The sequence below is a fragment of the Melanaphis sacchari genome, unplaced genomic scaffold, assembly GCF_002803265.2.
Source record: "Melanaphis sacchari strain LSU unplaced genomic scaffold, SCAv2.0 Contig111_pilon_pilon, whole genome shotgun sequence".
Taxonomy (NCBI): domain Eukaryota; kingdom Metazoa; phylum Arthropoda; class Insecta; order Hemiptera; family Aphididae; genus Melanaphis; species Melanaphis sacchari.
The window spans coordinates 293,973-312,222 of NW_020270431.1; the positions used below are offsets into that span (position 1 = coordinate 293,973).

Below are 18,250 nucleotides of genomic sequence, written 5' to 3' on the forward strand. Positions count from 1 at the left end.
AAAAAAAAATAATAACAATAATAATAAGGGCTTCTGTAATAATCGTCCCGCATTTTCGAGGCTAATCACCCTCCGCATCAGTGTTAAAAGGTCTATATGTATGCAACAATAAATATACATATAATATGCTACTCAGGTTATAATATATGGTGCACGTCGTCACGGCCGAGCAACGTCTGTGTGTGGACGATTGTTGCAGGGAGGGGAACCCTGTATTATACGAAATTCTTAAAAAAAAAAAAAATTGCTCGTACTGCGTGTGATCCGTTGAACATATTTAATAGACACACCGATTTTGAGGTAAATTTTTAAAAAAACGGGACCGACTACGTTCGGCACTTTTGTTAACGATTAGTGGCTGCACCCCGTCGTTTAGTTCGACTTCCGGAAGCAATGTGGATGTCATAATAAACTACTTATTACTTATCTGATCGACTCTTTAACCTCCCCTCCACCCCGCATAATGACTATCAGAGTATTGGATTTCTTCGACAAATATCTCGATGTGTCTCACACTCGTATTATACATAATATTACCGTTGCTTATTTATAAAAAATATTATGATTTTTCAATATATAGTATTATACATTAGCCTAGCTGGAATCAGTTTTTAATATACTACTTCAATATACAAAAACAATTGTTGAATGAGTAGTTCATCAATTATAATTTATAAGTATTTTAAGTTTGGTGAATGGAGTGAAATTCTACCAAGGATATTTTACTAAATAATGGTCCTCTACTTCTCTATTCATTTTAAACGAATATTTAAAACTCGAGTTTTAAATATTCGTTTAAAATTAAATTTTTATATTTATTTAAAATAAACTGCATTGAATTACAAGAAAATTAGTATAATATGTATATATATATATATAGAAGGAATTCAAAATAAAAGATTAATAACTAGCTTAATATTAAGATTTTACTAGAAAAAAATCAATAGTACAATTATGGTTAAAACATAAAAATATTTTATACTTATAATATATTAATGCATATATGCTGAAATACTTGACAAATTATCTGATTCAGAATATCAAATTTATATTGTATATTGTTCTTTAAAAAAAAAACAAAATTACAAATAAATGGTAAGGATAGAAAATAAAAATAGTTTTGCTTTTCAATTATTTTAAATTATATGAAAATATTTTCAAAAACGTTAGAACTTTAAAAAAAATTAAAATGTACCTTTTAAAAAATCATTCAATAAATAAATTTATAAATTGTAATTACTAATATAATAATAAATTATGATACAAATTATCACTATTAATTGTACATCAAAAGTCAATGATAACGTATTTTATGAACTGTAGAAATATAAAATCTATAAGTATGAAATATATTTTTGTATACTTCATGTATGTATAATTTAAGTACGTTGTAAATAAATAAATAGAGAAACATATTTTCGTAATGCATAAGATGGGGTAAACACGATAGTTATAAGTATAGTTTTAAGGCACTACTTAATCAATACATAAACAACAAGCATAAAAACATTATATTATACTTAAAAAGACGCGACACTCTTATTATTTATAGATTACTTATATACTGTTTCCATTTGACCAGCGATATGGTGAAAAAAATTGCGCTATCTAAATTCTAAATTTTGGTGTTAGGGTTAATATTATAATAATTTAAGCGCCTAAATTTCTAAATTCAAATAGGATAACGTCTTCAAAACAATTTCATATCTATTTTGTGAAATATCGTTAGAAGTAATAATTTATTGTACAAGTATAAGTTAATCGATTAGCATCTAAATAAATTGTAAGATACTGAAATTTCTTCACTATAAAATATCTTATGCAAGAAGGGATTTTTGATACAAACTTGGAATCTTGAAAGTATCTTTCCTTTAAATTTTATAATAGGGTTTAACTGTATAGGCTCAAATATTAGACAACCTATATACACGTCAAGATGTCCAGTGTGGTTTTGATATGCTGTACGTTAGAATCTAACGATTAGATTGACGGGGACGTTACGATGAAATATATGTCCTCTATATAGTATATTATACGTTTTAAAGTATTACATCTTACGATATCGTCGCAGAAAACAGCGTCAATTGTAGCATTATTTGTTATTATTCCGCAGTATTATCGCGTGCTTGGTGCGTTGTCGTGAATATTAGGTCTATATATCTTCTTAACTGGATTATTTACAATTGCTGCAGTGACACTATTATAATATTAATATCGTGTCTGTACAACAGTGTGTGTGTGTGTCTCTCTGTGTGTCTGTGTGTCTGTGTGTATGTGTGTCTGTGTGTATGTGTGTCTGTGTGTCTGTGTGTGTGTGTGTGTGTGTCTGTGCCTGCGCGTGCATGTGTCTATATGTGTGTGTGTGTGTGTGTGTGTGTGTGTGTGTGTGTGAGCGCGCGCGCGTGTGAGTGTACAGGCGTGCATGTAATACAGTCGAAGGGACGGCTACGGTCCCCGCGAGCCATATACCTAACCTATGTGTACGCGCGTCGCATTGGTCGACCCGCCACCACTCCCAAAAGCCCCTATTGGTCGCAGCCCACATACACACGCATATATATGCATGCACGTCCCGTCGAACGCGAAAACTTACATCGGGCACACGATACGTTTTTACTTTGAACTTCACACGATCCGAGCACGACGTACACCGCAGCGGCCACACGCGTCTCCGTCGCCGTTAAACGTAAGTCGTCGCCGCGCGGACACATTTTATTATAATATTAATAATTAATAAACGTCATATTATACTATTACGCGTGACGGTGTCGACGATCCGTGTTTGTTTGTTTTCGTTTTTCCGTCCGTTTTCCGATTGCGTCTCCGAAGAGACTAAACGAGATATTCACCCGCGTCGGAGGAGCAGCGACTACACGAATGCTCCAAGTCGTGCACGTCAGATCACTATTAAAACCGGGTTCGCTTTTTTAAATTGCCCTTAAACGAAGTTTATTTAATATAATAATATTAGGTCCTATAATTCAGTCCGTCGTCGCTGCTTCAATTGTAGACAATCAACAGAAATTAACAGTCCCTCCACTACCACCGCCACCACTGCTCACCGACCCCCGCCGCCGACTCTTGACATCGCGACGCGCACGTGTGCGTGTGGACGCAAACCTGTGATAACTACAATTATAAACAACGTATACGTCGAGCTCAATTAATATAACCATTGAAGGGATTTTACTTGACATCATGGACGAGGGTGCGTTTGACGAGTCGATGATGTTTAACGAATACCATCACCAGACCAAGCCCGGGTCGCCGCCCGCACACCACCAGCACCAGCCGCTGTTGGCGTTCCAGCAGCCTGGTGATATGATGGGATACGCGCTGCCCGTGCCTGACCACATGGACTTGCAACACCATCACCATCACCACCACCACCAACTCCAGGATATGGACATGCACCGGCACCACCACAGCGTTCAGGACCAAATTCAGCAGCAGCAACAGCAACAGGACAGACAAGTACAGATTGGCGATCCACAAGACTTGTTTCAGATGCCGGTTACGTCCTCCGTTCAGGTACAGCCAACTGACATCGTCGTCAACACTAACGGACAGAAGCACGCCATCAAGTTGGAAATAGATTCGAACCCATTACCAGCCACCGGCCAACAGTCTTCAGGTATAAACATCACGCAACAATAATGTATATTTTCTTATGCTTTTTTTTAAGATATTATGATATAATAACATACTCAGCGATGATAAAATGTTTTTCTATGGTTAGATAATATTGACTTATGGTAGGTAAATAAGTAGCTAGATAGTTGGTTTGTTCATAAATAAATCAAATCATTTTACAAATGTTTACTAAATAGTTTACTGATAATTACATAATTTAAAAAGTATGAAGGTATAGATAAATAAAAGGAGAAAAAATAAGATTAATGATTTAAACTATTAAATAACTAAATATACTTTTTTATGTAAATTTTTAAATTTATGATCAAAATAAATTGAGATATTTTAAAGTATTATGTTTAAAAATGTCAACTCTGAAAGTACACGTTTAATGTGAACAAATTTCAATAATTTTATTATTTTGCGATTTATTTTTTTTCCCATCGTCAATAAATTATTTGTATTGTTTGCAGGACTACCGGCTGAACAACCAGTGCCAAAAAAATCGAGTTCTAAATCAAAAAATACCGACAACAACGGTACAAAGAAGAAGAAAACAAGGTCAGTATTCCACAAAATATTTTAAATAATATTATTAGTATAACACTTATAATATGTGTAATTTAATAATTTATTTTATTATTATTATTATTATTATTTTTTTTTTTTTAAATAATTATACTTATCCATCAACTAATATCATAATGTATTACATATTTTACAATATCGGTTGTATATAATATCACTATCGTTTACCATTTATATAGGACAACGTTCACATCTCATCAATTGGAAGAGTTAGAACGAGCGTTTGAAAGAGCTCCGTATCCAGACGTGTTCGCAAGAGAAGAATTAGCTTTGAACCTTAAGCTTAGCGAGTCTCGAGTTCAAGTATGGTTCCAAAACCGGAGGGCCAAATGGCGAAAGAGAGAGCCACCCAGGAAAACTGTTTACTTGACCAATTCCGGTAAGTGTGTGTATTATAGAGAACAGCTACTTATATATATATATATATATAGACAAACTTTTTCTCGCTCACATTATTATTATTATTATAAAATACTCTTTTATAAAACTTAGTATTGAGTCCAGTATAATATAACGTATATATAAACATATTATATTGTAGTTATCACTAATCAGAACACATAAATTATTTTATGAAAATATATTTTTCTTAAAATCCGATGATTTAAAAATAAAATTATTATTTATATATTCTTTAATTTTTGTTTATTGTGTGTATTATATAATATCCAAAGGCTAGATGTTCATAAGATCGGATGATCAAAAATAAAATATTTAATTTTTCTTTTATTGAGATATTAATTATATAAGTAGTTAAATTACATATGGTTACATAAAGTAAAACAATATATCATTATTAGTATAAGCTATTTTAATACTGAAGTTTTAAGAGGATGGTTAGATATCGTTTATTAGATCGGTTATGATGATTGAATTGAGTGATATGTCTAGAGATCCGTATATTTTGATCCTTTTTTATCCTGTTCATAAAAATTATATTATTGTCAAATATTTGTGGCTAATTTAAAATTTATCACTCAATTTAAATATATCAAAAACAAGTGATCACTTATAAAATAAGTGAATACATCCAGAATATCCTTTGTAAAATAATTTATTAAACTACTGACCCATAATATAATATGCATATATATTTATTGGTTGTTAACTACCTTTTTAAAGATTGTATTTCTTATTTATGGAATACCCGAGTACGTCATACTTACATGTGTTGTCTTTATATTACAAAAATAAAACATGATAAATTTGCTTTCATATTGAATACATATTGTGTTGTTAACATTAGTATTTAAGTGAATTAATTAATTAAGAATCTTAAAGTTAAGAGCTATACAAGTGTTCATACGTCGGTTTATTACAATATTTCTATTTTTAAACAAATTATGGGCAGATACCTATGAAAAATATTACAATTTAGAAATTAAAATAACTCAATAAAAATTAAAACACTGTAAAAAATACTAATAGATACGTACACAGATAATGTTCATATCATTCATTTTGATAACAGATTAATTCACTTTAATATTAAAATTAATAATACACAAATTTGATCTGTTCAAACATAAATTAAACCGTTTAAAATAATCATGTTGTACGTTTGTATACGATAAAAGCAACACGTGCAGGCGTAACGTTCTTATAACCACCCTTCTCAAACATAACCGTTTGGTATTTTCTCTGGGGTGCTATTCGACAAAACGAGCAACCCATGACGTTAAAAATCGTATTACCGTGTTAACGATAACATACAATTATTATTATGTACACGTTACAGTTTTCCCATCCGGCTCTCCAGGATCTTCGGTGAGCTCGACCTCGTTCACCACATTGACAACGTTCGGTGGTAACGTTTCGCCATCGTTGGGCACGTGTTCACCGGTCACACTCAGCGGCTCCGAGCCTTGGGGCTACGGTGCTGCCGGTTATGGGGATCTTGCGCACCTGAACCTGCTCAATAGCAACGGCTCTTCGCCGTTCACGCAGAACGCATTTCACGGCAGCAGTAGCAACAATAACAATAACAACTTTGGTGGCACGCCTTACGCCGTCCAGTCGCAAGACAGCCCGGGACTGTTCTCAGCCAGCATGCAATGCCTGGCCCGGCAAGATATGATGGGCCCGCTAGACCAGTCGCCGCCCGACCGCGACTATCACGGGCATCAGCTCAACAAGCACGTGGTCGACTCGTACGTGATGAGCCAGGACATGGCAGGACTCCTGCAGCCGGACGCCGAGTGTGACATCGTTGGGACCATAGGATACGAAGTCCAGGATCACCAGCAGCATCAGCATCAACAGCAACAGCAGCAGCAACAACAGCAACAGCAGCAGCAGATAGAAGAAGACGGAGAAGAGGAGACCGCGATAAAAGTCGAGCCACCGTTCACGCCACTTCCGCCTTTCATCAACTGACACAGGAGGTTTCAGTTTGACACGTACGAGTATCAAACTGAATTCGAATGAACCCGACACGTTTCATTTTAAATTGTGTAAAATTGTGTGTGTAAATCTAAGTTCTACGCACTGTGTATTCAAGTAAAGTGCCGTCTTTCGATATACAGACACGAGACCATTTTCCAACAACGTTCATGGTCGTAGTATTTAAATTATGAATAATTATTAATAGATGATCTTCGTGGTTTCGTACAAATCACTATCGTCGAGAATTACGTATGTGACGCGAGCACGTTCGCAGAGACGAGATTTTAAAAAAGTCGAGATTATAGGAATCGATTTTTTTTAAATCTAAAATAACTATTTTTTATGTAAATATAGATAATTTGATTTATTTATTTATTTATTTATATTTCTAATTTCTGTAAGTAAATTAATTATTAAAAAAATAATCTATTTATTTAATTTTGTGTCACGTATGTACATTTTATTTTGAACTGTAATCGTCCAGTATTACTCGTTCAAAAGAAACTAATAATTTATTTTGTACATAAATATGAAACTATAATATAGATTGGTTATAAAACTATTATATTTTATTTAAGAGATTGTCATTTACAACAAAATTGCGTTGTTCTTCCATAATGATTAGATGTATATACATAGATAATTATAGAAATAATTTAGTGGATATTTTATTATATAATATTATTATTTTTTGAACTCCGATTATTCGAAAATGTGTGTATTATAGTGCCTTATTTGCTTGTATTTTGTGTAACTTAAACAAACTACGTATATTATATACTTTTATGTGCTCTAATAGTTGATAAATTATAATTAAAAACTTGTAACTACAATAATTATTACGTGCATAATAGAACATAACATTTTTTTTTTTTTTTTTTATATGAGAATTGGCGATTGTTTACCTTTCAATAATGCCTTGAATAGCTTTGACCAAGTTAGAAGTATTGAAAAAAATTAATGGTTTATTAATTTGCTTACGGCCGTTCATCGTACAACGACGAAACGCGGTTTTCGTTGCATCTACCGGTCGGTATAGTTTTATGTGCGTACGTTCGACACCGAATCGTTCCGGTGCGTTACCTGGTTTACGTGCCATTGGTATATTATAAATTTACACCTCGATTTCAAAATTGTGATTGACATGCGCGGGCGGCGGGCACAATGTACCATCGTGCCTTCGTTATACGTATGCGTTGTTGCGTGCGCCCGCTCGGCAATTCTAATACATTGCTCGCACGCTTACCTGACGTTACGATTTTTTCCGAATTACGCGGACATCTGGCGGTTATGCGTTGGTCCAATGTTACAGCTAGTGATCAGCTGTTTTGTCATGGAGGTCCGGTCAGTCGAATGATGTGATGTGATAATGACAACACTGTCAATACCGTTCAGGTCCACGTATCATTTTATTCCATTGTTATTATTACCAACTATCCTATTCATGAAACCACAAATTATTATTATTATTATTATTATTATCATCATCATTATTGAACATTGATGTATTATTCTTATTTTTGTACACGGGTCATGTGTATAGTGCATAAATATATAAATAGTACATTGTGTTTAATTATTTAGGAAGATCATCCAGGGTGTTGCACTATTATTCTCTGTATTCACTCTCTTGGAGTATGGTTGGTGGAGGCTAACTGTGCATAAAGAGCAAATATGAACAAATATTTAAATAAATATAAGTACCGCTAATAGACCGTCTCCACTCAGAACCTTTTTTCGCATATTATAATAATGATGCACCATTGAATTTTGATTTAACACTTCCATTACAGTGACCTATTCGACACCTAAAATATACAGCAGAGCGGTAACTACTTGCTCACTTTTTTAGTTTCATAGTAAACATTTTAAAAATAACTGAAATTATTAAAATCTGATAGCATTATGTAAATATTTTGCAGAAAATTATTCTGCTTCCGTTTAAAATTAAACAGTTTGCGTAAATAAAGTGTTACAAATACTTAGAACTTTATTAATTATTATTTTTGAAACACAAAATTTGATTTAGAAAATTAGAGATGATGGTTAAAAGGATCAATATTTATATTAATCACAAGCCATGACTATCTCGTTTCATTTTTGTTGAAGACTGATAAATAAGTATTATACTCGTACATATCATATTATTATGCTAGTAAAATTATACGCTCATATATTTTACACAATATATTGTGATTTATTTGAATCTTTTTTTTTATATGCTATATCAGTACTATATTATAACTAGGTATATTAGTTCCCTTTTCTTTTTGAAGTGTTTTACCAATATAAGATAGGTATAAAAGATTAGTTGTTTTTTTTAACAATATCATTATACTTGTATATTGTGTATATTGCACTTATATTTTGAATGTACGTGTTATATTTTTGTTGTATAAATATTTTTATATATTAAAATTTCAATAAAAATCAATTTTAGTAATATTTTAATCATAGATATTAATTTATTAATGCATAAATTATATTTTTCGATAACAATCGAATAATTTATTTGTATAAATGAATCATACAATTCACCTATACAAAGTAATATAATATAAAAAGTATCTACGTATTATATAATAAATAATCTTATCCAATTTATTAACCATTTAAAAATTCCATCAGATATTTAAATCTATAAACTACTATATAAGTATATAAGTGTTTATTGTTTTTTTTATCAACAAATCACTAAAAGTAAAAACTATTAAATAGATTAATAACTTCTGTAAGTATATGCTTACTAGATTTGTAGTTAATTCATTGTAGTTTTTTTATTATTATCGTAATGATCATTAGACCAACAAAATAATTTTAAGTACCTACTTGTTTTTCGTAGTCAACCTTCAATCAAAAAAAAAAAAAAAAAAAAAACTTGTAATATTTAACATGTCCCAATACATATATTCACTTATAATTATAATTCAAGAAAGTGAAGTGTTCATAGTTATCTTTTTGATTATATTCATGTGAAAAATTGTAATCTATTCATTGCTAATAGATATCAACTCGCACACCTTAGTGTTTAATAATCACTTTTACTGTAAAATCATAATGTATAATACTTTTTTATTTTGTTTAAATATGAACAAGTTCAAATATATTCAAATCATTTTATTCGGTTTCTTAATACTAAAAGGTAAGTCATATATTTTAATATATTTGAACACATTCTACCGTAACATTTTTCATATTTTATTTAATACTTAACGTTTTAAGAGATAAAAATTATTTTTTAAACGATACGTAAGTTGTACAAACCACAAATATTTTTGAGTTGTTCTCTGTAGGAAGTGTACTTTTGATTATATTTTTACTAGTTGAATTGATACTACTATGTACCAACTAGCTACTTGGTATTACTAATGAAAATAACCTAAACATTATTTCAAAAATTACTGTCAAGAAAATGTATTTATTTGTTTTGTAAATATACATTCATATTGCTTAAAAAATAATATTTAATATTAGAAATACCTTATTATTTAATAAGCATTTCAATTACCTACAAATCTGTGTAGAACATCCGAGTATAATATATTAAATTAAAATATTGTATTATGATTAAAATAATTATAATAAGCAAGTATATAATTTTGTTTTATTTTTAACAAATTAGTATTATACTTACCTATATTAAATTTATATGAAATAAATTCGATGCCTTTCTGATAAATAAATATTTATTATAAACCTAACATTAATATATTTATAGGTACTTCATGCGTAAAATCATTAAGGAATATGTAACTTATTCCCTGAAAAACCAAACATAATCACTTGTCATTTTCTCACAATCTATCTACAAATATCAAATCAATTAAAATAATTTAGCACTTAAATAATTCTAAAAATGAATGATAAATTAAATTTTATATTTAAGAATCATCGTGCACAAACCCTTTACAAAATGAAAAAAAATGTTCACCACATTCACAGGCGCAAAACGAACAATTCCCTTACATAGTGAGTATTTTTATTTTGATATTTTTCACATGCATTGAAATATGTCATTTTTATGTTTCCGAGTATTAGGTATTTATAAAAATGCATTCAAATGGAGAAATATTATGTCAAGGTACATTGATCGATGTGAATTGGGTGATAACTTCTGCATATTGCATGAAGTAGGTATTTAATTATTTGAATCTTCAGTTAATGATAATTATAAGTTATTTAATAGACTTAATTTTGGTTTTTAGTAACATTTCATTGAACAATATAGATATTGTGATGCGAAATAATAAGACTCGTGAAACCATTTTGAAACCGAGTAGAGTGATAGAAACAAAATACAATGATGTGGCGTTAATTGAGGTACATTTAAGACTAATATCTTTTATTTTTATTAATATAAAGTCACGGTTTTTCTGCAGCGTCCAGACGCGACGTCTGACGCCAAAACCCTAAATTATGTATTTCGAGAATGACTGGTTTCCCTGCTCTCGTTTGACGTGGCGTCCGATGTCAATATCATAACAGTGATGTGTCCAGACGCCCAGCGTCAACATTTCAAATAACAAATTTTCGTTTTCTTTAACAGAAGATAAAGCTTTAATTTCACTCAAGGGAAATAATCAATTTTCGGAATTAAGTTCATAAGTAGCTCTTTTTCAATTTCTTCATTATGAAGCAACAATTCAAAAATAATATTATTGTTATTAATAATAATGTTTAAAATTAAATTTTTATTTATATTGAAAATTAAAAAAAAAATAGAACTTTTAGGTGGAAACTACGTGTGGAAAAGACAATGTTTGTTTTGGTTATGATTCAATTTTTGTAAAATTAAACTAATGAAGTGGGATAAAACAATAAAATCTACTATGTTTAACGCTACAGAGAAAACAGGGTGAAGCAGCGTTCAAACACAGCGTCAAAACGCTGCGTTTCGTTGCGTCTGGACGCTGCAGGGAAACCATACCTCAACACATTTAAAAAATAAGTACTGTCATTATTATGTCGCTGTAAATTTGAATTTTATTGTTCCGTAAAATATTATTATTATTGTTTTTTAATTATAAATTTAGCCTCGGCTGCTTGACCATTAGCTAACATTTAGTTTATATTTTATTTACTTGTAGTGTTACAAAAATTATTACTTAAATGCTACTGAAATTTTTTTTTAACAAGATATTGTACTAATTTACTTTATGAATCGGAGAGTGTTTTTAATGGATATTTCGTCTTGGCCTAAGGACTGATGAAACTCAGTGATGATAATATGTATGTTTTTGTCCGCTTCTGTTTGTCTACATTCGACGAGTAGGTGTTTCACAGTAAGCAAAATTTCTCAAGTTGTACAAATGGTTCTTCTTTACTAATTTGGTATTAATGAGTGAATCGAGTGTATCCTATTCTTACGTGTGTTAAATATGACTCTTGTTTGGTAAAATTGTTTGTATTTTTTCAGTGCTTGTTTGTTATAGTTTGATTTGATTTACTCGTAGTTTGTTTTCTTATCTTTTCCATTTGTTGACCATTTTCTTCCAATTGTATATTTATTGAACTAATAAATATTGTTCTTTAAGTTTGTTTCTATTTGTTCATTATTTGCTATAAATTTTGCCAATTTATCAACTTTCTTGTTACTTTCGATACCCCTGTGCCCAGGTAGGTGTTCAGACTATGCTGGTTTTTTTTTTTTTTTTTGTTATAAATATATTAATTTTTATACTGTTTTGTTCTCATAGTTGGCTAAGCTTTTTTGAGATTAAAGGATTTTTGAAAATATTATAATTATATGGTTGTTCATATTTTTTTATTACCTTATTTCAGAAGGTATATTACTAATATTTCAGTGGTATATTATATGCTACAGATGTTATTTCGTTTTTGTTTTAATTGAACATTTGATGTAATAATCGCTATTTTAGTTTCTTCTTCGGCTTTAAAGGCATCGGTATACAAATATATAATTTGTTTATAATTTGGAAGTTCTCTGATTTTTTTATAAAGGAGTTGTTCACACATGGTTGTTGATATATAATTTTTGTTGTACTTAGCTAGAGACATTTTTTGTTCTATCTACAGTTGAAAGTTTGGAAGTTCATAATTTATTAAACAAATTACCACTAAAATACATAAGAAACTTAAGGATAATCTTAAGCCTGCATGGTGTATTATGTCCATAGTTATGAGGAGTATTTTTTTAGCTATAAAACGTCAAACCATATAAATGAATATTAATCTCATAATTGAGTTGTGGATTTGTAGTAATGTTTCCGTGCTTGAACCCCAATTTTTATTTTCTATAACATTTATTACGTAAAATCTTTTTTTGTGTTTTTTATTACATTATTAATGTGTAGATTTAATGTGAGATTTAGATCTTAAGTTAATCTTAATATCTTAACGTAGGTAGTGTTTTGGTGTAGTGAATTTTTTTTAGTATTTAATATGATGTTATTTTGGTATGTTTTTACTCTTTAAAAGCATTATGTATTTTGATTTTTCTGGTGAAAAGGAGAAACCTGATTTTTCCCCATTTGTTTAGAATATTTTTGCTTTGTCGGATTATAATTTTTATATATTTAAGTATCTTATGCCTAATCTAAACGTAATTATAGTCAGCATAAAGGGACATTTTCGTTGATTTCGGTATTTGTTTAACAATATTAATTGTGAAAAAAAGTGTGTTGCTGATTGTTGAATCTTGTGGTAGGTATTCAATTTTCAAGTGCATATGAAGTTGAGTAATTCCTATTTATTGCATCTTCAAATTATCTATAATTTAAAAAATTGTATTTAGAATAGATTATATTTTAAGTGAGTCTTCATTTTTGTAATTGCTTGATAACTATATACGTACCTCCAAATAGTGTCAAATGTCTTTTCGATATCTAAGCTAAGGAGTACCATATGTTGTCACTTGTCTGCATGTCAAAATGTTACAGATGTCTAGTTCTATTTTTGTAAAGTAATTGTATGTTGAACGTTTTGTTCTTTGGATATGATTTTATATATTTTTATATACCTACTAGATTAATCCTTGATTTATTATGTCTTCAATTATTTTGCTCAGTGTACATATGAGGAGTATAGACCTGTAGCTTTGTGCACCGTATTTATTTAAATTCGATTTTTGAATTGATAAAATTATGATTCGTTTCCATTGCTTTGGATATATTATAAGTCATTTCCATAATTTATTGTATACCTATAGGCTAAAAATTATTCAATATAATTGATAAGTAATTCTTTTAAGAAAATGAAAGGTATATTATATATATCACAGCTGTTTCTTTGTGTGTGTGTGTGTGTGTATATATGAGTTAATATAGTATTATTTTAATACTAGCTTTCTGTATGTCTTTTTTGTGGTTTATTATAATTCGTTCCACAAAACTACAGGACATTTTTTTCTGGAAAATTTCTTCTTTTTTTTGTTAATAGTACTAATTTTCTCTTCAACGTTGGTTATTTCTCTTTTATTATTTAGTAATATATCTATCTTTATTTAAATTAGTTGAGTAAGTAGTTTCCCATTTTGAAATATTATTATTATTTTAATTTTAATAATTTTTTTTTGCTATAATGTTTTTTTTTTTTTTTTTTAATTTATGCATCAGATGGAAAAGTACATCATTACTGATAGTATGATGGTAACATCCATTGAATTGGCCACTGAAGAACTCTCGAATAATACAAAATGTGTTGTAATTAGTCTTCAAAAACAGTCAAAAAATGATTTATCTCTCATATATTGGAATGTGGTCAATATTTTAAAACAAGAGTATGATAAAAGCGAATATTACTTAGAAGATACAATTTGTCATTCACAAATATGGAATTTATTACAAAACGTAAGTCTTCGTAGTTTAAAATAAACTTAAAAACAACATATTTAAAAATGTATTTCTAATTTAAAATAATTCACATGATATTTAACACAGACGTATAAATATACATTATTTATTATTACGAACAATTACAGACACAGCAGCAACGTGGTTATAAAAATAAATAATAATAATTAAAAGTAATGAATCGCTACTCTATAATTCTCTATGAATATTCTTTATAATATAATATTGTATATTGTATAGAATCTATAATTTTATTAAAGTATACAATTTATCATGGAATTATAGTTATTATACATAAAAAAAAAATTTTCATAAAATTGTATAGGTATTGATCATAATACTTATCTTGTAAATATTTTAAATACTTAGAATTTGTATCAACAGTTTAATTTTTATCAAATTAAAGAAAACAACTATATTATATAATACAAAGTAAATCATGTGCGTATATAAATAATTTTCTATACTTTTAAAATTTTAATTTAATCACTAGATCGTTTAAATTTTTAAAGGCTCTTGATCTTATCAATTTAAATAGTTAATTTAATTTTCTTTACCAGTCATCTTAATAAGTTTCATAAAATTATTTTTTATGTAACAACAACACTATTAGTTTAAAAAACAGATGTGCACGCAGGGCGTGCAGAGTGCGCCCAAGCACGCCCTGTGAATTTTATGGGCCATGCCTAATGTCTGAATCAAATTGACCATAATATAATAACATTAATTACAATAAATATATCTTGTTTACTAAAATCCACTTAAGATTATATTTTTAATGCAAATTTGAAAATTAAGTTAATTTACTGTATTACACTCTATTAATTAAAGTGTGTATGTAGTTAAATGTATAGATGTGTATTGACTAATACAGTAGTGTTAAATATTAAAAATTGTTAAGAGTTATTTGTAATTGTGTACTGAGAAACCAATGGTTCAATTTACAATTTACAAAGTAAAACTTATGATCATCTATTATCGATAATATTATTTTTTTCTTTTTTGATTGTATTTTAACTTAAATGTAAAGCCGCTATGACTACTATCTCAAAAATGATATATGATAGTGTGCAATTTGTATTTTTTCTATTATATATATTAAAAGAACATTAAGCTTAAAAAAAGTACAAGTATAATAGTTTCAAAATAGAGGGCCAATAATAATATAATATATGTACTACCTACTTTTGGTGTCTGCGCACATTAATGACAATTTTTTCCCCCTTTATTGTTATATACACAATTTGCACCTCAAGGGTACAATAAAAATATTGGCTAAAATAAATATTATAATATATGAAAATCTTGATAAAAGCAGCCACCCAATGATGACACTTTTAAGTGAGGTTATAAATTAATTTTTACATATATATTATATATTATATACTATTTATATATAATTTTTGTTATTTTTAAGTTAACATATCTCTACACCAGTTGCGTTTTAAATGCCTTGGAGATTACTAGGAATAACGTTTTATGACAGAGCTTGAATAAGAGGATTAGAATGAGTTGCAAGTCGATTATGGAATCTTTTATAATAAGTTATTGCTTCTTCTTTTACAGTTATAATTTTCAGGTCTGCGTGAAGGAAATGATTTGTAACATAAGAGGGGGAGTTCGTTAATTTTCTTAATGCAATATTTTTAAAAGCCTGAATACGATTTAGATTTGATTTTTTAGCATTTCGCCAGAGTTAAAGACCATAAGTCCAAATAAGTTTGATGAGAGATTTATATATTAGTAGTTTTGTTTTTAGATTTGTATATTTGTCATTAACTAGTAAGGTTTTAAGCAATCTATGTCAATAAATATACTATTATTTTAATTAAGATGATGTAAAAAAAATAAGAAATTGATAATTTTTGTTACAATAAACATGACATTAATACAAAGAATATCATTGTTATTACTATTGAATTTTAAATTAGGGACAAGTTAACATGCTAGGTGTTAAGTATAAACATACATAATAACTGATAACAGACTTATTAAGTATACGAAATTTATATAAATTACTTTTATTGTGTTTGTTTTTTAGATAACCGATAATGGAGCTCCTTTAATCTGTAATAGTCATTTATATGGTATATACTCACTCAAAGAGCCTAATATATTCAATAACATTTTTAAATACAACAATTGGATCAAAAATGTAATTAACCCAATATCTTCAGATAAAACATCAGAAAAACTTACTACTAATTTTATTGCTAATTATAATTTTGTGACTGATACAAATTTAATAGTAACAAAAGACATAATAAAAATCGATATGAAAGATAAATCTTCACTAGACACAGAAGATAAACGAACTTATTCAAAACCAAAATCCATGCCAAATTTCTACTCTCCAAAAGAAAGTAGAAACATCGCAATGTATCTGAAATATACTTCAGTAAGGGCAGAACTCATTGACGCAAAAAACACCCAGTCAGTTGAACTATCTTCAAAAGGTACTGAAAAAACACTAACTTCTTTGTTTGATGTAACAGATTCGGACGATCTTATTTCTCCAAAATTTTTAACACAATCAAATTCTTCTATTATTATTAAATCGTTGATTACCGAAAAACCTACATCAAACTCGAGTCCTGCAACCTCTATAATTGGAAAAATAGGTAACCAAAAATATTCTAAAGAATCCATAGAAACTGATAATATTTACGATAAACCTAGTTCTGAACCTTTTCCTGAAGAAACAGAAGAAACTCCGGATAAATCTAGCTCTGAACCTTTTACTGGAGCAACAGAAAAAACCGAATATACCACAGAAACCACAGAAACTAAAGAAACTGAAAAAACTGAAGAAACTGAAGAAACTTCAGATAAATCTAGCTCTGAACCTTTTACTGAAGTAACTAAAGAAACTTCGGATAAACCTAGTTCTAAACCTTTTACTGGAGCAACAGAAACAACCGAATATACCACAGAAACCAAAGAAACTGAAGAAACTTCGGATAAATCTAGTTCTGAACCTTTTACTGAAATAACTGAAGTATCTTCGGATAAACCTAGCTCTGAAACTTCTGTTTTTCAATCTTCAACCACAGAGAAATTTACTTCGAGTTCAAATCCTTCAACGACTATAACTGAAGAAACAGAAGAAATGTACAATACGGAAGACGACCCATATTCGGATATGCCCAGCACTCATCGTTCTACTACTCAATCTTCAACTACAAAAGTATCGACATCAAGCCCGAACCCTACAACGGCTATTACCAAAGAAACAAAAGACACTGATATTACAGAAGATGGGCCAATTACGGATAAACCTTGCACTACAGTTACTGAAAGAACTAAACAAACGTCGCAAACAGATACAACAGTGACTTATTATAATAATTCAACAATAACTACAATTATACCCTCTACTACTACTACAAATCAGTCATCCATAAATCCGAATACAACACTTTCTGGTGATGAGTTAAATACAACAAAGATAACGACTACCCCTACAACAACTAGGATAAGCACAGCAGTAACATACGACATTTCTGATTCCAAAGAATCTTCAACATTCGTGGACGATCAATATCAAGATAAATCGAGTTCCCAATTAACATCTATTCATACAAGTTTAATAGCAGTTGTATTTTGTATCGTGTATCACACCAATTTGTGATTCATCTATAGTCTCTTAATTTTAATTTGTACAGAGCCTAAAAAACCTACAAACAATTAAAAATTAAACAAAATACTTCAAATTAATCAATTTCAAAGTTTTATGATTTTAAACAAATCGTGAAATTTTTTTATAAATAAAACAAAATTAAATATACGTATTATATTTTTAAATTTAATAAATGGCATAAATAAAATACAGC

The 18,250-nt window shown here is 29.2% G+C and overlaps 2 protein-coding genes across 4 annotated transcripts in view; both read left to right on the forward strand.

The window, feature by feature from the left end:
- The first annotated feature begins 2,639 nt into the window (after positions 1-2,639).
- LOC112603791 (probable serine/threonine-protein kinase yakA) lies at positions 2,640-6,959 on the forward strand. Its single transcript, XM_025352537.1, has 4 exons — positions 2,640-3,634; positions 4,107-4,194; positions 4,401-4,600; positions 5,960-6,959. The coding sequence occupies exons 1-4, from the start codon at positions 3,199-3,201 to the stop codon at positions 6,595-6,597; spliced, it is 1,362 nt and encodes a 453-aa protein (XP_025208322.1). The 5' UTR covers positions 2,640-3,198; the 3' UTR covers positions 6,598-6,959.
- A 2,663-nt stretch (positions 6,960-9,622) lies between these two features.
- LOC112603825 (flocculation protein FLO11-like) overlaps positions 9,623-18,250 on the forward strand; it is a 9,439-nt gene continuing 811 nt past the window's right edge. The window contains exons 1-6 of one of the 3 annotated variants that reach the window (XM_025352596.1): positions 9,623-9,748; positions 10,493-10,575; positions 10,645-10,736; positions 10,812-10,926; positions 14,181-14,414; positions 16,459-17,165. In XM_025352596.1, coding sequence (XP_025208381.1) covers positions 9,664-9,748; positions 10,493-10,575; positions 10,645-10,736; positions 10,812-10,926; positions 14,181-14,414; positions 16,459-17,165 — 1,316 coding nt within the window. In that variant the 5' untranslated portion in view covers positions 9,623-9,663. Of the gene's footprint in view, positions 9,749-10,492; positions 10,576-10,638; positions 10,737-10,811; positions 10,927-14,180; positions 14,415-16,458; positions 17,947-18,250 lie in introns of those variants that run through there. The other 2 variants (XM_025352598.1, XM_025352597.1) reach the window with 2 other exon arrangements.

Bases quoted from the DNA above. Each gene is read 5' to 3' on its own strand.
- LOC112603791 (XM_025352537.1), top strand. From the start codon at position 3,199: ATGGACGAGGGTGCGTTTGACGAGTCGATGATGTTTAACGAATACCAT. The intron at 4,195-4,400 runs GTCAGTATTCCA...CCATTTATATAG, and splicing joins ACAAAGAAGAAGAAAACAAG to GACAACGTTCACATCTCATC. The intron at 4,601-5,959 runs GTAAGTGTGTGT...TACACGTTACAG, and splicing joins TGTTTACTTGACCAATTCCG to TTTTCCCATCCGGCTCTCCA.